Source organism: Rattus norvegicus, chromosome 4 (genome assembly GCF_036323735.1).
Source record: "Rattus norvegicus strain BN/NHsdMcwi chromosome 4, GRCr8, whole genome shotgun sequence".
NCBI lineage: Eukaryota > Metazoa > Chordata > Mammalia > Rodentia > Muridae > Rattus > Rattus norvegicus.
In genome coordinates this window covers 12260897-12286541 of record NC_086022.1, presented here as the reverse complement: position 1 = coordinate 12286541, position 25645 = coordinate 12260897, and the positions used below count along the sequence as shown (strand labels likewise).

General features: G+C 45.7%; 1 protein-coding gene across 5 annotated transcripts in view; it reads right to left on the bottom strand.

Annotated features, from left to right (window-relative positions):
• Nucleotides 1–25645, bottom strand: part of Pus7 (pseudouridine synthase 7) — a 40995-nt gene that overhangs the window by 7006 nt on the left and 8344 nt on the right. The window contains exons 5-13 of one of the 5 annotated variants that reach the window (XR_005503174.2): nt 21088–21232; nt 16376–16393; nt 15550–15661; nt 13394–13471; nt 6743–6871; nt 5592–5717; nt 2733–2794; nt 1928–2015; nt 984–1110 (exon numbers count right to left, since the gene is read on the bottom strand). Coding sequence is in view for 3 of the 5 variants with exons in the window: in XM_039107224.2 (XP_038963152.1) it covers nt 984–1110; nt 1855–2015; nt 2733–2794; nt 5592–5717; nt 6743–6871; nt 13394–13471; nt 15550–15661; nt 16376–16393; nt 21088–21232 (958 nt within the window). In the remaining 2 variants the exon portion in view is untranslated. Of the gene's footprint in view, nt 1–983; nt 1111–1854; nt 2016–2732; nt 2795–5591; nt 5718–6742; nt 6872–10949; nt 13354–13393; nt 13472–15549; nt 15662–16375; nt 16394–21087; nt 21233–25645 lie in introns of those variants that run through there. The other 4 variants (XM_039107224.2, XR_005503175.2, NM_001170589.1 and 1 more) reach the window with 4 other exon arrangements.

Sequence of the window (25645 nt, the reverse complement as noted above, 5' to 3'; positions counted from 1 at the left end):
GTGCATTGAAAGCACAGGTGTTCAGCTGCAGAGGCCCGGGACGCTTAGAGCGCTGTTTTTTTTTTTGTTTTGTTTTGTTTTGTTTTTTAATCAATTGAGGGACCTTGAGCAAGGGGCTACATCTCATAAAATCAGAATGCTTCCCAGTAGCCAGTAGTACTGTGACAGAGCAATGCAGCAAACTGTACGGTGACACTCAGTAAATATTTCATCGTGGACAGGATATTAGCACTTCTTTTTAAAAAAAAAATTATTTCCCTTTTTGTGTATGAATGTTTTCCCAGTATTTATGTCTGTGCATCATGTGTGGGCAAGACCTTGGAGGCCAGAAGAGGGTGCTGGGTCCCCTGAAACTGGAGTTACAGACAGCTGTGAGCCACCATGTGGGTGGTGGGTGCTGGGGACCGAGAACAGCCGGGGCTCTTTATAGTCCAGCCAAGCTCTAGATTCATCCTAGCCTTCCTGTCCTGTCCTCTCTTCTCTTTCTCGTCTTTTCAAGACAGGGCTTCTCCTGTAACCCTGACTGTCCTAGTCATAGCTCTGTAGACCAGGCTGGCCTTGAACTCATGGAGATCCCACCTCTGCCTCCTGGTGTGGGTGCCACCACGGCCGGGCAAGCATTCTCCTCTGTGAACGCTTTGGCTCATTCTATCATGCTCACCAGTGCAGTCAGCTCCAGGCTGGCGTTCATCTGAAGAAACTGCCTGACAGCGTTCGGAAACACCAACACATCCATGAGTAGACACGCTTAGAAGCCCCAGACTGACCGTTTGTAAAGACTTTTAGCCAATGCTGGCCCAATATCATTCTGCTATACTTAAGTTCAGACTTAGCTGCTTATTCAAAACACTTACATATTCTTTCACAAACTAGCAGCCTGACCTCATGCGGCCCTTCTAGCTCCCAATTATTACACATCGCTTTCTTAATTAGCACCATGCTAATTAACATCTGAGTCCTGATCACAGTGCTTCCCGTCGTACCTCCTTTGAGCACGAGGTCCCCCGGCACAGGCTTCAGCCCATACAGCTCGATTCTCCTGCTCACCATGCTATTCCACACATAACTCTGGTAGCTGTGGATGTACATTAAGCGGTTGTTTCTTGGTATCTGCAGAGAACGGAAAAGCAGAAAAAAAAACCAATTCTGAACACTTGAAGTGCTGTTTTCCCAGACATTTTGCTCATTTCGTGGTAATTCTAACACAAGAAACTCTCATTTTAGACCTGATGTGGGCTGGGAAATCACTTTAAGGTGTCCTGAATCACGCACACATGTGGGCTGGGCTTACCAATACTTGAAAGCCCACTGGCAACCTCTTAGCTACTTCCTGTCCAACTCCCTTCCTTGGGCAAAGCTCCAGTGAAGACATGACAGAGGCATGATTGTGCAGTCGGGCCAGGATGACGGAGAAACTTCCATCCGGTAAAGGCACTCGGAGTCAAGCCTGACAGCCTGAGTCTGACCCTCAGGGACAAAATCTAAAGAAGGGACTCTCACAGTTGCCCTGACCTACTCCTGTGCGCTCAAGTAAATGCCTGGGCACTGCGCGAGCACGCAGGCAAACCAGTGTTAAAAGAAATGACCGCACAGTGGGTGGGGTCTGAACTCTCAAATCCCACTCGGCTACATTAGGTATTTTCCACAGGTAACACCTACAGTCTCAATAAACACTGCCAGCATTCCCCACACCCATCTGCTCACCACCCGTCAGGATCAGAGCGAAGCACACACTAGTGAATTCCTCTGAAGACCACTAAGGATCCTTGTTTGCTGTTCCTTCGAGATCATTTTAAGATTGTGTGTAAAAAGCACTGACCACCTCTGAGGCCTGACTCCACAAATTGCACTCACTATGCCAAACGCAGAGACTATATTCTTCAGTCCATACTTTGAAAGTCCTCGAAGCAGCTGCCCTTCCACACACCTTTTGACGGGTAGCTTTTTGAGGGCAGAGGCTGGGTCTTTGGTCTTGGCCCACTCTTCTCTGCATTTCACCAAGTAACCCTTCTCAGCTGCAGGAGAGAGAAGCCAAGATCAAACTCTCCAACAGAAATTGGGTATCGCCTAACGCACTTCATAGGGAACCTAAAACTGGAGCATGTTTCTGTGTAATGAAGACGCTCACAGTCACGCAAGAGCAAAAACACGGGACCCCGGCGAGGGTGCTTCTCTCTGGCTTTTCCATCAGCCGGAGTTACGATTCATCATTACAGCAGCTAATCCAGAAAACACCAAGCCCCGAAGGAAGCTTCTCCTTCCCTCGTCCCTGTCCTGTCAAGTTTCACGCTTTCTTTAAAAATAAAAATAAAAACCAGCTAAATCCCTCTTGTACAGTGTAGTCTTAAGAGATTTCCCAGAAAAACTTTAATCAACTTTGTGAAAATCCTTAAGGTACTTTGCCAAGATCACGTATTTCATTATACTACGCTTTAGCAAAGCAGACATACATGTAAGTTCCTCTACGTCAGGGAATTTGAAGTAACCACACAGAAAGCAATTTACTTCAAGTACACTCAACCGTGCACGAATAAAGGGCTAAAACTGGGGTGCAACTTTAAAATTCAATCCAATATGCAACACTGTGAAAATAAACAGCTTTAAACATTTCAATATAGAGGGTCCAGAAAGCTTACAACAGCAGCAGCCTGCAGTTACTCTCACTTAAAGTGACGCCATGAATATCTAGCTATGCATTCTATGCGATTTATTTTTATACAAATCTTTCTCACCTCCAGAGCGGGGTTTCAGTATTAAATCCATGACTTCTGTCCAGGAATTCTGTAGAATTGCTCTAGAATTAAACAGTATTTACGTTAGTTAACTTTGCACGATAAACTTTACGTGCTCGAGTCACAATTCTTAGTGTATTAAACTTGAAAGTATGCAGCAAAGTGATAATACATCCAGTGGACACTACCCACTATAAAAGGCTTCTCACGCATAGGACCAGACTGTCATGACCTCCACCGCTCACAGCTGCCTGTAACTCCAGCTCCAGGGGATCTGCCGCCCCCTTCTGGCCTCCATGTGCATCACACTCAGTATGCACAACCTCGACAAAAACCCACACAGACACATTATTTTATCTGTTCTGCTGAACACCTGGATTCAGTTTCTGAATGACCGGTCATATATGGGATATCTGTATCATCTCCTCCATTGAGCATCAAAGAGGAAGGGAGTGGAAAGAATGTATAAGCTGGAGTGGGCACGGGGAGGGAGCCGACTTCTGAGCAGGACAGACTGCATTCTTAAACACTCAGCAGCTGTGAATATTCACACAAGCTCCCCAGAAAACGGGGCCCATTGACACCCCATCATAGAATGGAGTGGGGCTCATGCACCCTTACTTCAGCGTTAAGGCACCGAGGATTCTGTAAAGAACTCGAGGGAACCTCAGGGACACACCTAGGTCACATGAGAGTGGGGAAGCAGTGGGGGGGGGAGGGGTTGGGGTTAGAGGACCGGGATGAGAGGGCGAGCGTGAGGACAGAGGATATGCAGAACACCACTGAATACGTACACATGAAACCATGAAACCAACTAGAACATTTAACTAACAAAAACCATTAGGAAAGGTAAGGGTTGTCCTTTGGGACAACGGCATAGCTTTTCCTATATTGCCTTTATATAGGATACAATTCATCTTCTGTCTCACTAAATGCTGGGAAACCCTACGCTGATAACAGTAAGTTCTCTGAGGGTTAGGACATAGTCTGACGTTGTGGAAACAAATAATTTGAAAATCTGAACTAACTCGTGCAGACGTTGGGGAACACTGCAACTTCTGTTTCCGGGTTAAGTCTGACAACACTTTATTGAGCAATTATTCATACTAATATTCTTCGGGATACAAAACTACAGGGTCACATGGTTTTGCTTCTGCTACGTTAATTAAAAATATTAAAAGTAGGCTGGTACCAGCCTTCCCCGGATGCTCTGTCCCACAGCGACCAGTGTCGTCATTATGCCTCGGGTTTTTCCTGAGAATGTGGTGCATTTTCCCTCTCCAGGTGCTGGAGGTCTCGTCTAGGGCCCCGTATGCTACACATGCACTCTGCAGGCTCAGCCACACTCCAGCCCTAAAGGTTGCTCTTCCTGACCTTCTCTGCATCAGCACGTGGATCATTCCGTGCTGCCCGGGCTGTCCTGTCCCGGACTCACTGGGTCTGGCCTAAAACTAGAAATATTTCCAGTTCTCCTTTTACAACAGTGCTCGAAAGAGGCACCGCATGGCAGACTGAGCCCTAAGCAAACATAACCTGATGTTGAAACACTGAACCAGAAAAAACTGTTTTTACGGCTGTCCAAGTAGCACATGCTTGCAGCCCTCCTGAAGCGCAGCCCCTGCCTCTCACTGCTCAGACAGAGCCACGAACAAATGTTCTTGACTGCACTCTGTGTACCGCCAGTGTGCCAGCTCCCGGGAGGGCAGTTACTTTACGCCATAGCAGGCCTCTGCTGGACAGTGGGGTCCCCACTGAACACTTAGGCATTTATTGATAAGATTTCCACTCTAATTTACCCCGGAGGGTTTCCCTATCATCTAGATGTGAACCAAGCTCTTGAATTCCACATTTTATCTTCTAGGGCTTTCTTGAGAGGGTGGAGGAAGGGCAGACGGAAGATGAATCAATGGCAACCCATGTGCTAAGAGAGATCACAGTGTGCACACCTTGTGTTACTGTTTTTCACTGGTGTCCACTCACCTGTTAAAAAGTAACAGAGAAGCAGAGTGTGGTGGCGCACACCGTTAGTCCCAGTACTTGGGAGGCAAAGACATGCAGAGTTGGACGGCAGCCTGGTCAGTTCCAGGACAGCCAGGGCTAAACAGAGAAACTCTGTCTTGAAAATTGAAAAGATAAAAACTCCAAAACTAAGAGACCCCCTGGACTGACTTAATAGTGGGAGGAAAAATTTAAATTTAGGTCTCTCTCTCTTTTTTTTTTTTTTAGTTATTTTATTTATATGAGTACACTATAGCTGTCCTCATGCACACCAGAAGAGGGCATCAGATCTCATTACAGATGGTTGTGAGCCACCATGTGGTTGCTGGGAATTGAACTCAGGACCTCTGGAAGAGCAGTCGGTGCTCTTAACCACTGAGCCACCTCTCCAGCCCTAGGTCTCGTTTTTTATCAACTGTGTCTGTGTGCCTGTGTGAGTGCATTATATATGAGTGTGAGTGTGTATGAGTGCGTGTGTGTATGAATGTGTGTATGTGTCTGTGAGTGTGAGTGCATATGTGTGTGTGTGCATGTGTCTGTGTGAGTGTGAGTGCATGAGTGTGAGTGTGTGTTGTGTCTGTATGAGTGTGAGTGCATATGAGTGTGAGTGTGTGAGTGCATATGTCTGTGTGAGTGTGTGTGTATGATTGTGAGTGTGTGTGTTGTACATGAGACCCAGGGATGCACGTGTATTCACTCCTGGCTCTGCTGAAGGTGCAGGGGACTTGAGGTGAGGTACTCATGCACATTATGTTACTCTGTCTAAATATTGAGAATGTCTCAACAAACGAGACAAAATAAAACAAAGAATTCACAACCCGAATAAAAAGATGAAAAAACGTTAGAGAACTGAACACACACCTTCCGACCTGGTACGTAGGAACAGCCGTGGTCCCAAACCTCTGCATGCCGTAGTAGTTGATGAAGCCGGTCTGCTGCAGCGAATGCATGGCTTGCTGCACTTGTTCATCCGTTCCCGTTATATTCCTGCAGGGACCCAAGTTATCCCGAGGAAAGACGGACAGCCGGACACATTCACGGTGCATGCCAGAAGAGAGTTCTACATTTCAACTTTTTTTTTTTATCTCCCTCCCTAGACCTTGTTGCTTCATTAATGTGATTATATAAATTTGCCATTTTTGAGATAAGGTGTCTCCCTGTCTAGCCCTGGCTGTCCTGGAATTTGCTTTGTAGACCAGGCTGGCCTCAAACTCACTCCAATTCCGCTGCTTTGATCATTAGCGCTGGGGTAAAAGGTGTGCACCACCAGCGTCTACCTCGTTTTAGTCAGCTTTCAGTACCAATTATTATAGCGTAAGCCATGTGCAATATGGTGCAGCACCTTCCACTAAGTAGTTCCCAAACTTCTTCACCGTCTCCAAATTCACTCACTCACTCACTCACTCACTCACTCACTCACTCTGCACACTCTTGCTAATATATACAGTCCCTGGCCAGTCTGCAATCCATGTAGACCAGGCTGACCTTGAAGGCAGTGTCATCATCTCCTGCCTCTGCCTCCTGAGTGCTGGGATTACACGTATGTGCAGCTGTGCCTGATCCCAAACTGAAACTTAGAGCAACAAATAACTCTCCCAGAGCCAGCTCTAAGCTTTCTATGACTGTGTCCACTCTAGGCACCTCACACAAACCCGATCACAGGCTCTCTATCTTTCAACCTGAGTCCGAAGGACACAGAGCTCTGAAGGCTAGGGAAGCTTTGCAGGGAGGGACAAAGACCGTTTATCAGGGAAAATACTACACAGTATTTGATCCTCACGCCTATAGGCCTTGCTCTTCTGACCCAGGCACCCCGTACCCAATCGACACATATGCAGACTCCTGGAGCCCTGCTGTCAATCCGGCTCTGCACCCGACTCCCACCCCAACCCCTACCCACCCCAGTCCCGGCTCTGCAGCCGCCCCCCCCGCCCCTACACACACACACACACACACACTCCCACCCCAGCCCCCCAGCCCCAGTTCTGCACACTCCCACTGTGGTACTTTACCTGAGAACGACAGTGAAGTGGTTTCCTTGAAGCTCTCCTAACTTCAGAGGGGTTTTCTGATAGCTGAAATTGCCTAACTTAAAGTTCATCAGGCACTTATTCAGGTGGGCAAGCCTTTGTGCACTTATTCTTTAAAGAAAAGAGGAGCAGAGGAAGGACATGAGTTCCACAGAAGACGAGGGCACGCTAGGGCTGTGATGGCAAGGGGGCTAGCAGGAGCCGCAGTGTTCCTTTCCCACTGAGTTATTCCTGTAGCAGAGTTGGAACGGTGGGACTTGAACACCAAGGAGAACACTGAAGTGAGAGACGTGGCGGTGCCTATTCTCTGTGGGCAGGAGGTGGCAAAGCTGGCAGACAGCACTCCACATCACCTACAGAATGGTCTCACGTTTAAGATTCGCCATAGTAGGACCAGTAAGAAAAACACTGAAAACCCTTAACCACAAAACAACCTTGTAAACACAGAGAAAAAGAAACGCCATCGGTTCATCCCCGAAAAAGCACAAGATCTCTGTGTTTCCTATCTTTTAAAAGCACACTGAAGATGTGTGTAGCTAGACTCACACAACCCTGTACCCTGGTATTTTACACAAGTGTTTCCCATGCAGTTAGAATGTCTCATTAAAAAGTCTTCTGTCTTCCTTGACAGGAAATCTATGCAGAAAAGCAAACAGCACACTGAAAAGTCTTTGTTCTTTCTTTATCCCACAACCCTCCCCACTCACGGTTCTTTCTTTAGTTGTAATCATGCGTGTGTGCGTGCGGATATGTGGATGAGTACAGGTACCACTGGAGGTCAGTCATTGGATACCCCTAGAGCCAGAGTTACAGGAGGCCACACATCGCCCAGTGTGGGTGCTGGGAACCAACTCAGGTCCTCTGTAAGAGCAGCACACGCACTTTACTGCTGGACTTTGTCTGCAGCCTCCTGGCCTGGAGAGTTTTGAAATAAGATTAATATTACCATAACAAATATGTAAATATATAAATATCAAAAGATGTTTATTCCAGAGGGCTTCATGTTCTTTTTTTTTTTTTAAAGATTTATTCATTTATTATATATAAGTACACTGCAGCTGTCTTCAGACACACCAGAAGAGGGCATCAGATCCCATCACAGATGGTTGAGAGCCACCATGTGATTGCTGGGAATGGAACTCAGGACCTCTGGAAGAGCAGTCAGTGCTCTTAATCACTGAGCCATCTCTCCAGCCCTCATGTTCTTGATATATAAAAATTTTGAAAATGTTAAACTTTATATTTTTATTTAAAAAAACAAAAACAAAACAAAACGCCACACTGAGGCTGAAGAGATAGCTCAGCGGATCAGAGCGCTTGCTGCTCTTACAGGACCTGAGTTTGAATCCCAGCACCCACGCGGAACTCCAGTTCCAGATCCAACGTCCTCTCCTGATTACCAAGCCTGTGCACAGGGTGCACACACAGGCAGAATACTCACACATAAAATAAGATAAATCTAGAACAAAACAAAACAAAAAGCAAAGCCAAGAGCCCCTGTAAGGGCTGTAAAGAGGCCATCCTGCTTAGCCCCAGGTCATTCCCAGGTCAGCCAAAGTTACAAGTGAGACCCTGCCTAACCCTGCCTAACCCTGCCTAACGACAAACAAACAACCCAAGCCTCAAACTACAGATAAAAGGTGCTTGCCCCTGGGTTCAGCCCCAGGCCAGTCTCTTGACACCACCACCTCAAGGCTTCCTATCTGTGGAGTAACCCCAATAGGAGTCCTTTGGTCCATCTAGGCTCCAAGAACCCACTTCATTTACCTATTAGCTGTCTTTAAGACTCTCTAATTTGTATCGTGGTCTAGTTATTCCCAATTCTCAATTATTGGAAGCAATACAACCAATACACCACGGTGCCCAAGAGCACGGCTTTAATCTTTCCCCTGCTCATGTTTCCTTTGAAGTCATAGCTACTCTGTGAAGGGGGTGAGCCCGGCTTGCGTCTGCCAGTGGTTTCTAGTATATTTATGTCTGTACGTATATGCGCACATTTATGCTGTATGTGTGTACGTGTGTGTATACTTGCATATGTACATCTATGAACACAGGGCCTTGGCAGTCCGGGGTGTGGCTCCGCCCCCACACAGTTCACAGACCGGTTCCACAGGCCTCTCCTGTTTCAACACATGGGGGAAGCTGATGGGGCCACTTTGCTCTACTCCTTGGCCAAAGTAAATAAAAAAGAAAAGGAGGTATGTGCACTTTAGAATTCACCTTTCCAGGGCTGGAGATGTGGCTCAGCAGTTAGAGCACTGGCTGCTCTTGCAGGAGACCCAGGTTTGATTCTCAGCACCCACACAGTGGCTCACAACCATCTGTATCTTCAGTTCCAGAAGATTTGACCCCTCTGCTGACTTCCATGGGCACCAGGGAGGCACACAGTGCACTTACACAGAAACTAGCAAACCACTCATACACACACAAATAACACACATCTTTTTAAAAAATCATCTATGTGAGAAAGCAGACTGACCAAGCTCCTCACCGCTTCATCTCCCTTGCCCGCTTTTGGTCACTGTTGGGTACCCAGCCTTAGGTTAAAAAGATAGTTGCTGCTCCATTAACTGATAGAAAAGGTAGGAAGAAGCCACCCAAGTCAGGCAACGGGTGAAACCTGAACACCCAGTCCAGTTCCCCTATCGTGTGTGAAGAGGTAGGGCCGCACACAAACAGGGACAAGCTGGAGCAGGGGTGCAGCAGGCCCTTGGATCCTGGTGTGGAGGGAGAATGCTGAAAGTCGCAAAGGACCACAGAAGCAGAGGGTCAGCATGAACAGAGTGCGGCCTGATGGAGCCCTGAAGTCAGGGACTCTGCCGGAAAAAGGAACAGTGCTTCAGAGCAGGGACAGAAATAAAGTAAAATAAAATAAAATAAAATAAAATAAAATAAATGCAATAAAAACAAGCAAAAGCAGGGCTGGAGAGGTGGCTCAGTGGTTAAGAGAACTGACTGTTCTTCCAGAGATCCTGAGTTCAATTCCCAGTAACTACACAGTGGCTCACAACCATCTGTAATAGGATCTGATGCCCTCTTCTGGTGTGTCTGAAGACAGCGACAGTGTACTCATATAATAAATAAGTAAATAAGTAAATACATAAATAAATCCATCCTTAAAAAAAAAATAAGCAAAACCAGAAGATAGCTTCTTACTAGTGCCAGGAAAAGAGTCTGATGGCTGTCTTTTTCTTCTCTTTCTTTCTTTTTAAGACAGGGTCTCACTATGCCGCCGTGCTGGTCTGGAATTCACTATGTAGGCTCTGTGGGTCAGGCTGGTGTCACAGAGATCTGCCTGCCTCTGCCTCCTGAGAGTGCGTGTGTTTAAAGGTGAGCGCCCAGCCTTGTCTTTTTCTAAAAACATAAAACTCAGCATCTTGGCTGTTTGAGTGCTCAGTGTGTGCAGCGTGTCCCCAGCACCTGAGAGAGAATTCCCACCCAGGCAGCACTGGATCCACGGCCTCCAACCTGCCCGGCAGCCTCCGTGGTTAATGTACCTTTTTGTGTATAGATGTCACCACTTTGGACATTTCATGTAAATGGAAAAGAAATCAAATAATGATTTTTTTAAAAAATGCCTGACTACTTAGTGTAATTTTTTTTTTTTTACTGTTTTTAAATGTCAGGGTCACCCTGTGCAACATAGGCTGGCTTCAAATTTGCTATTTTCCTGCTTCACTCTATAGAATTATTGGCTTGTGCCAACACGCCCAACAGTGCAACAATCTTAAGCTTGTGCTGTAAGATATCTCCCTCTTTTTTACAGCTGAACAACATCCTCTTCCCCAGCACACAGTGGACAACTATCTCTGCATCTGTACGAACGCCCAGAGCTGTATTCAGTTGTTAAAGGCGAAGGCTGATGACACTGGTCACCACCTCTGCAGAGCGCAGAGCAAGCCCTTGTGGCTCTAAATTCATTTACTTGCTTTTCAGCAGTAAGGGCTGACAACAGAAGGTTTTAGTAAAAGAGCCCAAGAAATGCTGGCCCGAGCTCAGATAGGAGGGGGCAGGAAAAGCAGCGAATCACTCTGAATCAGGCAGCTTGAGATTACAAACTTGATTAGAGTTGAAATTATGAAGTAGATTAGAGCTGCAAGAAGCTGGAAAGAAATGTTGCTTATCCCAGGACTGATCACCCCGGCAATGATTAAAATCCCTGTTGGAAGAATAGGTTTGCCCTGCTCACCAGTTCTCACAGGAAAGGCCAATTCACCCATTGCATGGCTCCAGGAGGAAAACCCAGGGTGTAACCCAGTTCCTTGAGGTAAGTGTAAAGTGCTCTCAAGAGGCCAGCAGCTAGAAGTCTCGTACAGTTCCTCATGTGCTTTCTAAAGGCCAGCAGTTAGAGTGGATTGTGGTTACTGACAAAGTCAACAGGGAGGTGAAAACAGGGTCTCCGAGAGCAATGCCTGATTGAGCCTGACCCCTGCTGGCTGGGAGGAGTCCAGTACCTCAGCTTAAAAAATTTTAGTAGTATTTTTTTGTTTTTCTCAAGACAAGGTTTCTTTGTGTATCCTTGGCTGTACTGGCACTTGATCTGTGAATCAGGCTGGCCTTGAATTTATATAGATCTGCCTGCCTCTGCCTCCCAATTAAAGGTGCCTGCTTAAAAGTTATTATTTTTTTTAAGATTTATTTATTTTATGTATACATTGTCACTGTCTTCAGACACACCAGGCATCGGATCCCATTACAGATGGTTGTGAGCCACCATGTGGTTGCTGGGAATTGAACTCAGGACCTCTGGAAGAGCAGTCAGTGCTCTTAATCACTGAGCCATCTCTCCAGCCCAGTTATTATGTTTTTAATCCTCAGATTAGCAATGCCTCTCCTCTGCCCCCATTCCAAATAAAGCAGCATCTTCCTGAGTACCTAGGAAACGTCATGGAGAGGGGCTCCTAGGACAAACATGCTGCTGCCTCAGGTTAAGGAAGAAAAGGACCTTCCTTCCCTCCTCAGTCACCCTCCTTTCTTGCCTGCTCTTTCTTTCCTTCCCTTCCTCCTTTCCTCCCTCCATAGTCCTAATCCACTTGAACTGTCTTTCCATTTCCCCCCTTTTAGCTTAGCATACAGTGAGTGAGCTTCCTTAAGTCACTTGTATAGATGCCATTTGCATGCCTTGCACCCCGCTGTGTGCCCAATTCCTGCCGAGATTCCAAGCTTTCTCAAAACAGTCTCCATCTCTACTTTTTTGCCACACACATTCCTACATTCTTTTTTCTCCCATCTTCCCTCTTGAGGTTCTTCCTCCCACCTCATGACATCATCCACACACACACACACACACACACACACACGCGCACACACACACACACACACGCACACACACACACACACGTTTACATCTGCACACACGACGGGGAGATGTGGTGTTTGAGTCTTTTGGTATTTTGCTTATCTAATGCTCTTCCGAGGCATCTATTTACCTAATGGCCTAGCAGTTTGTCTATCTTTCCTGTATGGATGTCATGCTATCTGCATGATTCCAAGTGTCGACATCTGCTGCTGCAGGGGCAAACGGGAAGTTGTAATTCTTGCAACAAGTCCACAAAGCTCCTCAGCCCGCAGTGATGTGCTTTGTGCCGCAGGTCCTTCTAATATGGCTATAAGCTATTTTACTGGTTGGAGATAACCACAAGGTCCGCAAGAAACACCTCCACCTTCTGTAATCAAGACCTAGTTCTCACCCAGAGGCAACACTGACTGCCCCACCTGCCTCCAGGGCATACTTGACAAGTCTGGAGTCAGTTTTATTTTCACAACTGTAGGAGGAGCAGGGGTTTGTTGCGTTGGCATATAGAAAGGACAGAAAGGACCGAGATCAGAGAGGCTGTTAAAATATCTTACAATGAACAGGACCAGTCCCCGACACAGACAGCACACAGTGCAAAGGCGAGGCGTCCTCATCTAAATGAAAACCACAACATCCCTGAGCTGAGCCAACTTCTCTTGACTGGCCTTCACTGTAAGTCCCAGGCCAGACCTCAGACGCACGCCCCAAGTTCAGCTTCTAGCTTGCTCCAGCAGGGTTCTATTCATCTGTCTGCCCTGTCTGACCATCGTTCCATCTATATGTGTGCTACATGCAAAAGTTCTCACTGTTTCCTACGTGAATATTAAAGGATACATGTTGACATTTAATAAACGAGAGAAAGTCATACTTATTCTCTTGGCTATATCACAAACAACTTTTTAAATTACTGAGAAAAAAAAAAAACAACTCCAAAACCAAGAACCAAAACAAACAAACAAACAAAAGGCCTGTTTGATTAGGAAACACAGAGAGATTCAGGGTGAAAAAACCAAGTAGGAAATAGTATCCACAAAAGAGCAGAAACTGAACTGGCAGTTTGTCTGGTCAGCAGACGGATCTGCTGCCAACCCTGACCCCAATCCAAAGGAGCCACAGGGTAGGAGAGAATGGATTTCCTCCAGTCGTCCTTGACCGCCAGGAATGTGCCACCGTGTGTGCATACATATGTCTACATGCACACATAGCAAACAAATATGTCTACAGGATTTTAAAAGGCAGAGGACGAGATGAAGCTGAGAGTGGTAAGTTTGGTAAAGCAGAGCTGAGGCCTCTGTGCTGTCAGTCTGGGCAGGAGCTGGGGCGGGAGCTCCACTTACTTGAGAACAGCGATCTCCTGGACTGTGATAGCCCTTTTGTCTTTGGTTCCCATATAGGAGAATATGTTTGGTTTTACCCTGGTAAGACATAAACAAAGCAATGTGAAGTCACATACCACAACCAAAGCACATTTCCAATAACTCAAGCCTCAAGATACATACACTAACACATTAAGAGAATAAGGAGAAACTTTATTGAAGAAAGTACAGATGAATATGCAAATTAAAGCAGCAACAAGACGCCTTCTCTGCAGGGTTTGATTCAAAGCATCTGCAGCTACCAGAGAATCAACTCATCTTCAGACTGGGCTAGCCAGGAAAAAACACACAAGGTGCACTCTTCCAGTCAGAAACAATTTGTTCAGTTATATAAAACCATGACAGTACAGGGGGAAAACATTCTAGAGGCGTAACGTAGCACTCTCAACATTTTATAGCTTCAGTTCTCAAGACATTATAGTAATGTGGTTACTATAATATTGCCTTAAATATAATCTATAACTCGACATTTAAAAAAAAAACACCAAAAGCTAAAACACGCATACTTCTGATATGAAGATACCCGAAGTTCCATTCGCCTCCTCCCAGAAGTGCCACCTGTACATCGCAGAGGAACTATTTCCCCCTGTCTACAGCCCCAGGAGGGCCATGCATTCTCTAGGACATGAGGCTCTGGTGAGAAGACACAGACTGTTTTCAGGAAGCCAGTATAAAAAGTGGAATGTTATTTAATTAGGTACGATGCTCAGGGCTGACCTGCACTCTCCTGAGACTCCCAGAAGCCTTGACTCCTACCATCTCCTATTATAACATGGAAACAAGGAGATCACCAGGTTACAACGGCTTCTAGGGTGGACTTTACATGGGGTTCTAGGACAGACAGGGCTAGAGACCCTGCCTGAGCAAACCAACATAAACAAAAACAAAAGGAAGCAAGAAAAGAAAAAAAAACCAAAAGGAAATAAAATAAACTACATACTCTGATCTTGAAACCTGCAGCTTCTGGAACTGTGGGAAAATTATGACTGACTTCTGCTGTCTAAGGAACGTGGTATTTTGTGACAGCTGTTCTGGAAAACACATACCCTGTATAGCCATGTTTAAGCAGTTACGTTTCCACAGAATACAGATTAGTTGTGGTATCTACAGACATTCTTTTTCTTTCTTAAAAAAAGAAATTATTTTGGGGTTGGGGATTTAGCTCAGTGGTAGAGTGCTTGCCTAGAGAGCACAAGGCCCTGGGTCCGGTCCCCAGCTCCGGGAAAAAAAAAAGAAAAAAAAATTATTTTAGGGGCTGGAGAGATGGCTCAGCGGTTAAGAGCACTGACTGCTCTTCCAGAAGTCCTGAGTTCAAATCCCAGCAACCACATGGTGGCTCACAACCATCTGTAATGGGATCTGATGCCCTCTTCTGGAACATCTGAAGACAGCTACAGTGTACTCATCTATAATAAATAAATAAATCTTAAAAAAAATTATTTTAGCTGAGCATAATATATTCCTTACTCCCAGCACTGGAGAAGCAGAAGCTGACAGATCTCTGAGAGTTCAAGGCCAGTAGCACGGTCTACATAGTAGGTTCAGGACAGCCAGGACTGTCACACAGAGAAACCCTGCTTTGAAAAACCAGGGGGAAAACCCTATTTTGTATGTATGAGTGCTTGCCCACACATATCTATGTGTGTATTCCAAGCACATCTGGTGTCTGTGGAGACCAGAAGAGGATGCTGGATCCTGTGGAACTGGAGTTGTAGATGGTTACAGGCTATGATGTGGGCACTGGGAACTAATCTGAGTCCGATGAAAAAGCAGCCAATGGTCTTAACTGCTAAGCTATCTCTTCATTTCTACTAAAAACACAAATGCACAAAAACTTCTGGCACCTCACCCACCCTCAAAACCTACAATCTCTACTTTATTTTCATTCCTTTGAGCAAATATCATTTTTCCCTGACTGTGCTGGTAACTCTCAGTTGTATGTGAATTACTTACTTCCAGAACTTTCACCCTGAGAGCGTGGGGGTCAAAAAGTTTACTGCTCTTCTTCCCAGAGCATCGCTGCTGATCGGATTCCTCCTTTCCCCTGAACTCACACGTAAGGACAGAACCCACGCCTACCTTACTGATTTGTGCAAGAACAAGGACAAGGCACTAACCGCAGATACTTGGACAACACATTGATGGCGTCCATGGTGTCTTTGTTTTCCTTGTAGAGAACAAAGTGGCAGTAACTTCCCCGGGATTTTGGCCAAGAATGTTTTCTTGGATCTTAAAACAAAAACAAAAAGTTAATGTCATATAAACTATTAAAAACTCTATGACTTGGGAAAGCCTGATTCCAATCATGCTACAATCTAGAAACACATCTTAAACAATGCACAGGTTTAGATTTAAACTACTCAGAGTAAAAAGATCAGGGCTCAGAAAACTAAGCTGCAGCTGCAGTGTGCAGACACTGCAGGTGTTCATGAGTCCCATGCGACAGAGGGGCTGTTTGCTGAGGAGTGTATCTAGTTCCAAGGGCACAAAGCTCCAAGAAAGAAAAATTGTAAAAAGAAGGATTTTGCACAATCAATTAGAAAGAATTCCTTTGTTCTGAAAATTTTTCCTTTGTTCTTAAACAAGTCTTTTCACCCAAACTTAGAAATCGTTTCTCTTCAGAGCAGAAGATAGTCCTGGTATGGAAGTTAACTGAACATCTGGCTTTGTCAAGCAAGAGCATTTCTATGTGGCAGGTTAGTGATTTAATCTACAATGTAAGGAACCATCAACCAGGGTAGGCAAGCAGTAACCCACCCCAGAAAACCACCACAGTGTGTATAGACGCCGAGAAAATCAATTTCCTTCTTAGGACTCCGAGAGTCATGTATAGAAACATTCTGTACAGTCGTGTATGGAAAAATATTACAAGGACCCCTTCAGCTGTTGGAGTGCATTTCTCACAGCTTCACCCTGTCTACAGGAAACGCCAACCGCTCTTACCTGCTGCAGCTCTGACCTCTGTCCGAAGGCACAGAATAAAGAGCACAAGAGAGCAATGTTTAATTTAGAATGCTGTTAGCATGCTTTAGCGGTGAGCATGCACATGAGGGCGGACTGAAGGCTTCCACAGCACCTCACAGTTCTGCGCTCCAGCAGCCACTCTGACTTTAACAGTGGAATGCTGCAGAGGCAAACACTTTACAACGAGGAAACCCCTGGAGGCACAGCCTTCCTGTCTCAGTCTCTTCACATGGTCATGTCAGTCCATCCTCCAAGATGTCCTGTCTGCAGCCATGGGGTACAGCAAATCCTCAAGTCTAGATACTGAATGCCTCTTTTTCTATGGCTGTTTTCCCATAAATACGGCAAGTGATGTCTGAAAATGCTGTGTGTGACTATCGTGGCAACGAGAAGCTGCTGTTTTGTTTCATGCTGCTGTGTGTTTTAAAAGTTTCCTGCACTGAAATGCAAAAATCTTTAAAATCTGGACACTGGGATCATTAGTTTTCTATATTCAAATGTCCAGACTAGACGACTTAAGAAATGACTTAGGAGACACGTCCAGGGCATGCAAGGGTCTGTCCTTATCATCATATATGTCCATAATAAAAAGCTAAAATCCAAGAACGGTGCGAGCTGGTGAAGTGTAGCGACACGTTGTAACCACTGGCCCTGAGCAGTCACAGAGGAGTGCAGTGGCAAGAAACAGTGCAGCCGGGAGGCTACAGACCCAAGTGTTTCCTCCCTGGTGGACAACAGGTGACAAGTGTGCACCTCCTATTAGCGGATCCAAGTACAAACCATGAAATCAGTGGCCTCTGCAAGTAACATGCAAGGATTCATGCTCTTGGAATACTCAATATATAAGAGAGGAAAGCTTCTGCACCGGGAATATTCTGAATAAGCAAAAGTTCCATCTCTTGGACTCTACGGGAATGCCAGCCCCTGGGAACACTCATCAATGCACACCTGACCTCACAGTGTGATGGGGTTAGGGTGCGTTCCACACATTTTTAAGGCACTCTAATTTATAATACACTTGCAAAGAATTCTAAGGTCAGCGTCGCGCTTCCTATTTCCACAAGGCGGGTTCTTCCTTAGGAGGGTGTGGCATCACAGCCCAGACCAGGTAACAAGTGAAATGGGAGAAGTCATGCCCAGAGGTCCCGAGAGTGGGAAGGCAGAGGCTGGAAGCCTGGGGAGGGCGACACGATGGGGCAGCACGTACAACCTTCTTTCTGCTTATTCAAGGTCACCTTCATCAAAGCACCAGGACACCAGCTTTCTGCTTCTCAGTACCCTGCTGCACCCACGCCTTTACAGCTGTCCTTACGTCTGCACCTGCCCCTTTCTCTAGCCCCAGCATTTGATATATAAAATACATTCATGGCTCCTTATCTTCCAAGTCACATCGATGTCTTCTCCTTACTATATTTCTCCCCCTTTTCTCTTTACTTTACCGCTTTATTTAAAAAGCACTGGCCGGGGGCTGGGGATTTAGCTCAGTGGTAGAGCGCTTACCTAGGAAGCGCAAGGCCCTGGGTTCGGTCCCAGCTCCGAAAAAAAGAACCAAAAAAAAAAAAAAAAAAAAAAAAAAGCACTGGCCGTAGGCTGCCTTCTGTCTCAGCCTACTGTGTAAACTTTTCCAGTCTCGTCCTTCCAGTGCCACACCCGCTAAGCAAACAGGCACTGGGGGTTTCGTCTGCTGTTCAGTGATGGACATGGTTCTGAGTCACCATCATGCCACATCTGGAGCACTGTAGGTTAAATGTGGGTCCCATGTCTGCTCCGCCACAGGGCTTGGGATGCCTGGGGAGGACGGACTTGGGAAGTAGACGTGCTTACCCCACGTCCCTGCTGCTGGGTGGGTGCCGCTGGGCGGGTATCAGGCTGTGAGTTCTGGGATTCTTTCTTTTGGTGGAGCTGGTCCCAGAGAGATTCTGTGTCTGTGTCTCTCCCTCCTCAGTTAGGTAAAGGCCTGGGTCCAGAGACCCTGCCTGGGAATCATTTACTTCAGAAAATATAAAGAACTTGTATTTGTCCTACAAGTTTTCCCTCCTTCAAGGCAGTAGCCCTTTTGGACTATGTAGCTCAGGCTAGCCATGAACTCACGATTCCTTTGACTCTTGAAAGCTGAGATGATACAATATGCTACCATGGCCAGCCCCAGATCACTTTTTTTAAGTTTGTGGCTAAAAACAAGCAGTGGGATGCATATAACCCCCAAATATCAATCTATTACTTGCTTGTATAATGTTATAGTCATTTTATAAAATTTACCATGCTTGAATAGGTAAAGCAATACGGCTTTTTGGACTAGGTTAATGGCTAGTTGTTTCTGATACTGGGCACTGTGATTCAGAAGTCAACGTGTCTATGTTTCACAACACACAATTCACAACACACAAAAAAACAACATTTTAAAATAACATTTTAAACACAAATAACACAACACAAATAACATTTTAAAAAATATTATAAATCTACATTGAGTATAGTAGTGAACAACTATAACCCCAGCACTGGAGAGGCACAAGTTGGTTTGGAAAGATCAGGAGTCCAAGATCACTACATGTGAGTTTGAGGTCAACCTGGGTTACATGACACCCCAAGATAAATAAATGAAAACAAAAAAGACTGCTGTAACTTTGCTAAGTATCAAATAACCCAGAGATTACACCAGGGCTTGGCAGTGGATGAGCTCCAAAACAAATCAAAACTTTAACAACCGCTACATCCAAATGTCCCAGGGCCCAGGAGAACAGCCGTTGTTAGCACTGGGCTCCATTCTCAGGACCATAGATGATGCCTTCTTCTCTCTGACTCCTTGGGGACTTTTACTTTAAGACACTCTCAACTGGGGACAGGAGAACGGGAGAAAAGATGGATGTAGCTTCCACAATGACTTTCTCAGCCTGGGAACAACAGCCTTTGTGAGGAGGTGGAAGAAATCACAGAAGACAAATTGAGCCCACCTTTGTCTAAATGCTCTCAAGCCCGAGGGGTTCAGGTCTCTGGGCAAATGCTGGCCCAATGTGCTTCTTTGAAAAGTAAAATATTCTGTTACTCAAATGGCGAGGGGGTGTTTCACATCACATAATGCACTTATGACCAAGTCTTAAAATTGACTAAAGGATACATGCTGATCTCTGAGTTTGAGACTATATAGTTTGAGCCAAGGTGAGTCTGAAGCCAGCCAGGGCTATATAGTAAGACCCTGTCTCAAAAACAAACAAAAAGGTTCCTATGACATAAGCACAGAAAATCCAGACGGAAACAGAACAAGATGAGACAGTATGACAAGAAAAACAAGAGTGCAAACTAGAATGACCACCTTGGGCTACGAACTCCCTCATCCTTGCGCAAAATACAGCCTCTCCTAAGAAATGAAGGTCTTTTTAAAGAGGCAACCGGTCAAGAGACACACAGTGACCCAGCTTGTGTCTGTTGCAATCTGCATCACCATGGCCACACTGGCAGAGTAAGGCCTTGCCTTTCCTCTCTGCAGAGTGGTTGCTGGCCAAATGCTGATCACCTGCCTCCCCGATGTATCCACGAGAGAATTAAGAGAGAATTAAGAAAAAAAATGTTGACACCTTATGTTGATAAGTCACCTTTGTCCTCCCCATCTGGAAGGGACATCCTGGCCTTGGGGGAACTGAGAACACAGGAATGGAGTCGCTGAAATCACCCCTTGTGGTGAGTTCTTTGCAAGCTTGTCTGACAGAGGGACACTAAGACACTGCTTCACACTGACCTAGATGTTGTAGAACCAAACAGGCAGATCCTCCTGCCTTAGCCTCCCATGACAGGCACGTGACACCATGCCCAGCTTCCCCCGCCCCCTTTTTTTTGGTATCAATTGAGAAGTGGCCTCAGATCTCCACTTTTCCTCCCTGTAGCTCAAAGCTTCTCACTTCCGTTTGACTGTTTCCGGGGAGTCTACCTGGCTTTTCTCTTCAGTCCTTTCACTTCACCAGAAGCATCGTTACAAACAACAGTGTCTCCATACACAGCTTTATCCCTTAAATTCATTTAATGGACGCTGACGGTGCCCTAACGGGTTCAAGTCTCATAGGACATCATCCTATGGGCTTCCTGTGGCACATCTACTTTGAAATAACAGACCACTGACAGGAGAACTTGAGACATGTAGCAGACACAGACATCTTATGTACTGATTTGATGGGGAAAAAAAAAGAAATATCTAATTTTTCTTAGGGTTGTAAGTAAATGGAAATCCTCATGGCCATGGAGAACGTAAGCAAACATAAACATCAAGTGACTGGCAGTGCATTCCCGCTGACTGAACAGGGAACGAGAGATGGACTCGGGTGAATGGCCAACCCCTTAAAATTCCATGCTCTCTGTATGTGAGTGAAGACTAGGAGGGGCACCAATGAACAATAACCTTCCACTGTCTTCTTGAACTGTCCTCCACCCACTCTGCTCCTGAGGGAACGGGAGTCTCTTAGGCACCACTGTAAGTCTTCACTCACATACGAGGCTGAATTCCCACTAGACGGACAGACTGACAGACTGCAGGCTTGCTTACATCTGAAATGACTACTAACCACCCGCCAGGAGTGACATGACCCACAGATCCCTCTCCATGCGATGGCAAGTCGGCCCATGGGCATGAAGCGTAAGGCAAAAGAGCAGGGTCCGCCCCTCCCCGATCCCTGTAGCAGACAGGCCAATGTCACACTTACTTGCCAAAGCCTTCTTGCCAGCAGCATGGTAGGCTACAATGTATCTCTTCCCCTCTCTCTCCTCTGTTTTTGTCTCTAGTCCTGGGAAGAGAGATTTAATGGCTTGATGGATGATGGTTCGTTTCTCTTTGGTGTCCTCAATGACCTATGGAAAGTCGGAGAGACAGCATTACCCTAACAAACAGTATGGGTTCACTAACTCCACAGTCAACAAGAACGCTTGCTAGTATTTCAGAAAACGTTTTTCTGATATTTCTTATCCTGAGGGCTCATTGTTGGAGCCCGTCCATCTGTGGACATCACACAAGCCCTCAGACTCACCTCTTCCTTTAGTCCCAATAACCTCCCTGTTAATCCACTATTGTGCCCTGTGTGGAGATGAGAGCAAGGACGTCTGAACTTACACAGTGGGAGGGCCTAAGAGCTGGGTGTGAAACAGGCAGTGAGGCTCTGTGGTCACCACGGAGGTTGCTTGTGATATCAGACAAATAGCATAGGGGAGCCCCAGACCAAGATGCTGACAGAGTAGCATCTGGGGTATCAGAAAGTTAATCCCTCTGCCGCACCTGCCTCCTTCTGAACTTTATTCTATACTAAATAGATTTGGTGGTGGTGGTGGTGGGGTGTGTGTGTGTGTGTGTGTGTGTGTGTGTGTGTGTGTGTGTTTCTAATACAATAGGAAAATCAACATAAAGGAAATATAGACTTATCATTTAAACAACTTTTTTGTCAGCTTTGACATTTCTCAGCAGATTTTACCTCTAACCAATAGCACAAAAGGCTGGCTATCCTGTATTTTAAAGATAAAAAGATGCATTTCCCAAAATGTATAGATGCTCTCTGTATTCAGTGCACAGACTTTTATAATTAATTTATTCTATTAATGGGCTGGCAAGATGTCCCCATGGCTGAGGCACCAGCCACACAAATTTTCCTCTGATGGCCATGTGTGTACATGTGTGCACACTATGGGAGTTTTTAAAAACTATAAAAGAACTGGGCCACTTGACCTTCAAGGTCCCTTGCCTCTGACAGCCAGAAAAATGACAAGTGCTGACTAGGAGACCTACTAACTTGATTTCACAGCCTAATTTAGTTGTTGCGACCCAAAAGCTGAAAATATCACACAGAGACTACAACCGATGGGTAACTTTGCGAAACACACAACGGTACAGAAAAGAAACTGAAGTAGGAGTCCTGAGTAAATGATTTCCTCGCAGCACAGAGCAAGATCTGTAACTGCTAAAAGTGCTAAGTTGAGGCTGCAGTTTATAAATATGAACACATATTTAGACTGAAAATCCAGCAAGTTCTAAGAAGGCATGGCGGCTCATGCTGCCTACGATCCCAACACCTAGGCAATCCCAGGTTCAAGGATAGCCGGGCCACTCACACACTGTGTGCTCCAGGATTGGGAGGGAGGGCTACCACAACTAGGGTTGCAGAGGTGACCCAGCAGCTAAGAGCACTTGCTGCTCTTGCAGAGGACCTGGGTCAGTTCCCGATGTCCAGTGGCCCCTATAAACAGATATGGCTCCAGTTCCAGAGGAATCTGACACTTTTGACCTCGCTGGCACCAGGCATACATGTGCTATATATACATACATGCAGGCAAAACACTAACACATAGAATGTATAGATGAGCATAAATATATATGTTTATATATCAATACAATAGATAATATATAAATAAATATTTAAGTCCAAACTAACACCACTATACTAAAACAACAACAATCTGTTATTTTCTTTTCATTTAACAGATGAGGTAATTTGCCCATAATTTATGCTGTTTAAAGTTAAAACTGCCCTGGCATGGTGGCACACACCTTTACTCTCAGCACTCAGGAGACAGAGGCAGGTGGATCCCTGTTGAGTTAGAGGCGGGCCTGGTCTAGTGCGTTACAGGACAGCCACGGACACATTGAGACATCCTGTCTCTAAAAACAAAACAAAACACCAAGGTTAAATCTGGGGGCTGAAGAGACAGTTCGGCGAATAGAGCAGTGGCTGTCCTCCCAGAAGACCTGGGTCTGTTCTCAGCACCCACACAGCAGCTCACAACGGCCTAAACCTCCAGTCCCAGGAGATCTGATACCTCCTCCTGTCGTCCTTGTGCACCAGGCACATATGTGGTACCCAGTTATGTGATGCAGGTAAAACACCCAAAAACATAAACGAAAAAAAAAAAAGGATAAAGTTAAAACATCTGTTAGCATCGGGCACATCTGTGGACGCCTAGAAGTGACTTCACACTAATCAGACATCTTTCCTGCCTGCTCTCAGGGACTTGGCGTCATCTCTAGGCAACAGCTCCTGCATCTGTCCCTTTGTGCATGTGGATAAAAGACTCGTTCTCCCTGCCCCCCTCTCTCTTTTCTCTCCCAGAGGCTGCCTCTGATCTCCCCCACACCCAGTAAACCTCCCACATGAGACCTGTTGCATGGTGTGATTTGTTTGGGACCGTGCTGCCTACTTCTAACAACTTCAGCAGACAATATAGTTTCCATGGTAACAGTTTTCTTACACACAGGAAATGTGCCTAAGGGGAAGGTAAAACCCTGCATCTACGCTATCTTTTTAAATATTTTTATTGATTCTTTGTGAATTTCACATCATGCACCCCAATCACTCTTATCTTTGGCCCTTTGCAACACCCCCCCCCAAAACAAAAAAAAAAAAAAAAAAAAAAAAAAAAAACGAAAAGAAAGAAAAAAACTCATCATGGAGTCCGTGGTGTGTCATACCCTTTTGACCAAATAGCGTCACCTGCAGATGTGCAGTGAGTGGTTGGTCTGGCTTGAGACCTCTAATCCCATCACTTGGGAAGCAGAGGCAGGCAGACCTTTGTGAGTTTGAAGCCAGCCTGGTCTATAGTACATTCTGGGACAGCCAGTGCTACATAGAGAAGTCCTGTCTCGAAAAACCTCCCATCCCAAAATGTTTGCTTGTTTTTTACTTTGTGTATGTGTTTACTCGTTTGTCTATTTTCATTTTACAAACATTGCTGTTTTGCCCATACTGGAGAGAGTCAGATCCCCCTAGAACAAGAGTTACAGACAGCTGCAAATTGCCATGTGGGTGTGGGGAACCCAGGTCCTCTGGAATAGAAGCCAGTGCTCTTAACTGCTGAGCCATCTCTCCAGCCCTCGTGTGTGTGTTTGCTTCCAGGTATGTATTTGTACCACATGTGTACCTGGTACCCTACAAGGTCAGAGGAAGGCATTGGATCTCCTGGAACTGGAGTTTCAGACAGTTGTGAGCCACCATGTAGGTGCTGGGAATTGAACTCAGATCCTCTGCAAGAACATTAGTCTTAACCGACGGTCATCTCTCCAGCCTCAACTGCTCATCTACACAATTCTTAAAACCATCCTTAAAGCCAAGGTGAAAGTCCTCCCCACTCCCTCGATGTCCTTCACAGCGGGTGAGAAAGCAGGAATGGAGGAGGGTGCGGAGGCAGAGGACTGCCTCAGGACCCAGAGAGGCTGAAGAAGCCAAGACTGGGCTGAGCTCTGAAACTACTCACTACTGACGGCAGTTTAAAAAAAGCTCCCAAATCTACTTTAAAAGATTTTCCTTTCTTTGACAAATGTGATGTCTTAACACTCTAGAGGCAGTGAGATCTCTGAGTTCAAGACCAGCCAAGGCGACACGGTCATGTCCTATCTCGAAACAAACAAAAATCAACCATTTTTTCCAACCAAGGTCTTGCCTAACTCCGGCTGTTCTCAGAACTGCTGTTCCCCCCCCCCCCCATCTCCTCCTGGTACTGGGATCCCAGGCCTGTGCCAGCGTGTCCAGCTAGTTTAAGAGATTATTTTGAGAAACAGACACACTTATAGATTATATGATCACAAGACCACAACCAAACATCCCAGGACCTCTTTTTAAAAAATATCTTATTCCTCTGTTAAAGAGGTGGGTACAGGACTATGTGGACTCCACAGCTTGATGTAACAAAAGTAAACAGAGCTGTTTCTAAAGAGAATTCTGCAAGCCTGGTGCCCTTTCAATAGTAAAAAAACAAAAAAAAAATTATTTTTGCTGGTGATAGAAGCCATAGAATACAATTTATGAAACTATTTAGAAAAGACTAAAACCATACAAGCTATAGAAGACAGACAGCACCACATAAGGAACAGAGTTTGTTTCTGTGACTTCTGATTGTCGGCCATAAAACTGCGCAGAGGTACAACCGATGAGCTGAGGAGCTAACTCAGTCGCACAGTCGGGGCTTGCCAAGCAATCAAACCCATTCAGAAAAGCTGGGTGTGGTGATCCACATTTGCAATCCCAGCACTGGGCAGGCAAAGAGAAGACAGCTTCCCAGGCTCACCTGCCAGCTCGCTGGGGCTACCTGGGTGAGTTCTAGGCCGAGTGAGTGACTGTCTCAAAAATCAAGGAGGACGGCTCCCAAGGAGTGACTCCCGAGGCTGTCCACAGCACATGTGCACTCATGCATCTATGCTCTCCCACACCCACACAGAAGAAGACACAGTAGTCAGGGATTGTGGTCATGTCGGTTGAGCCTGTATGTAACCCCAGCTCTTTGAAG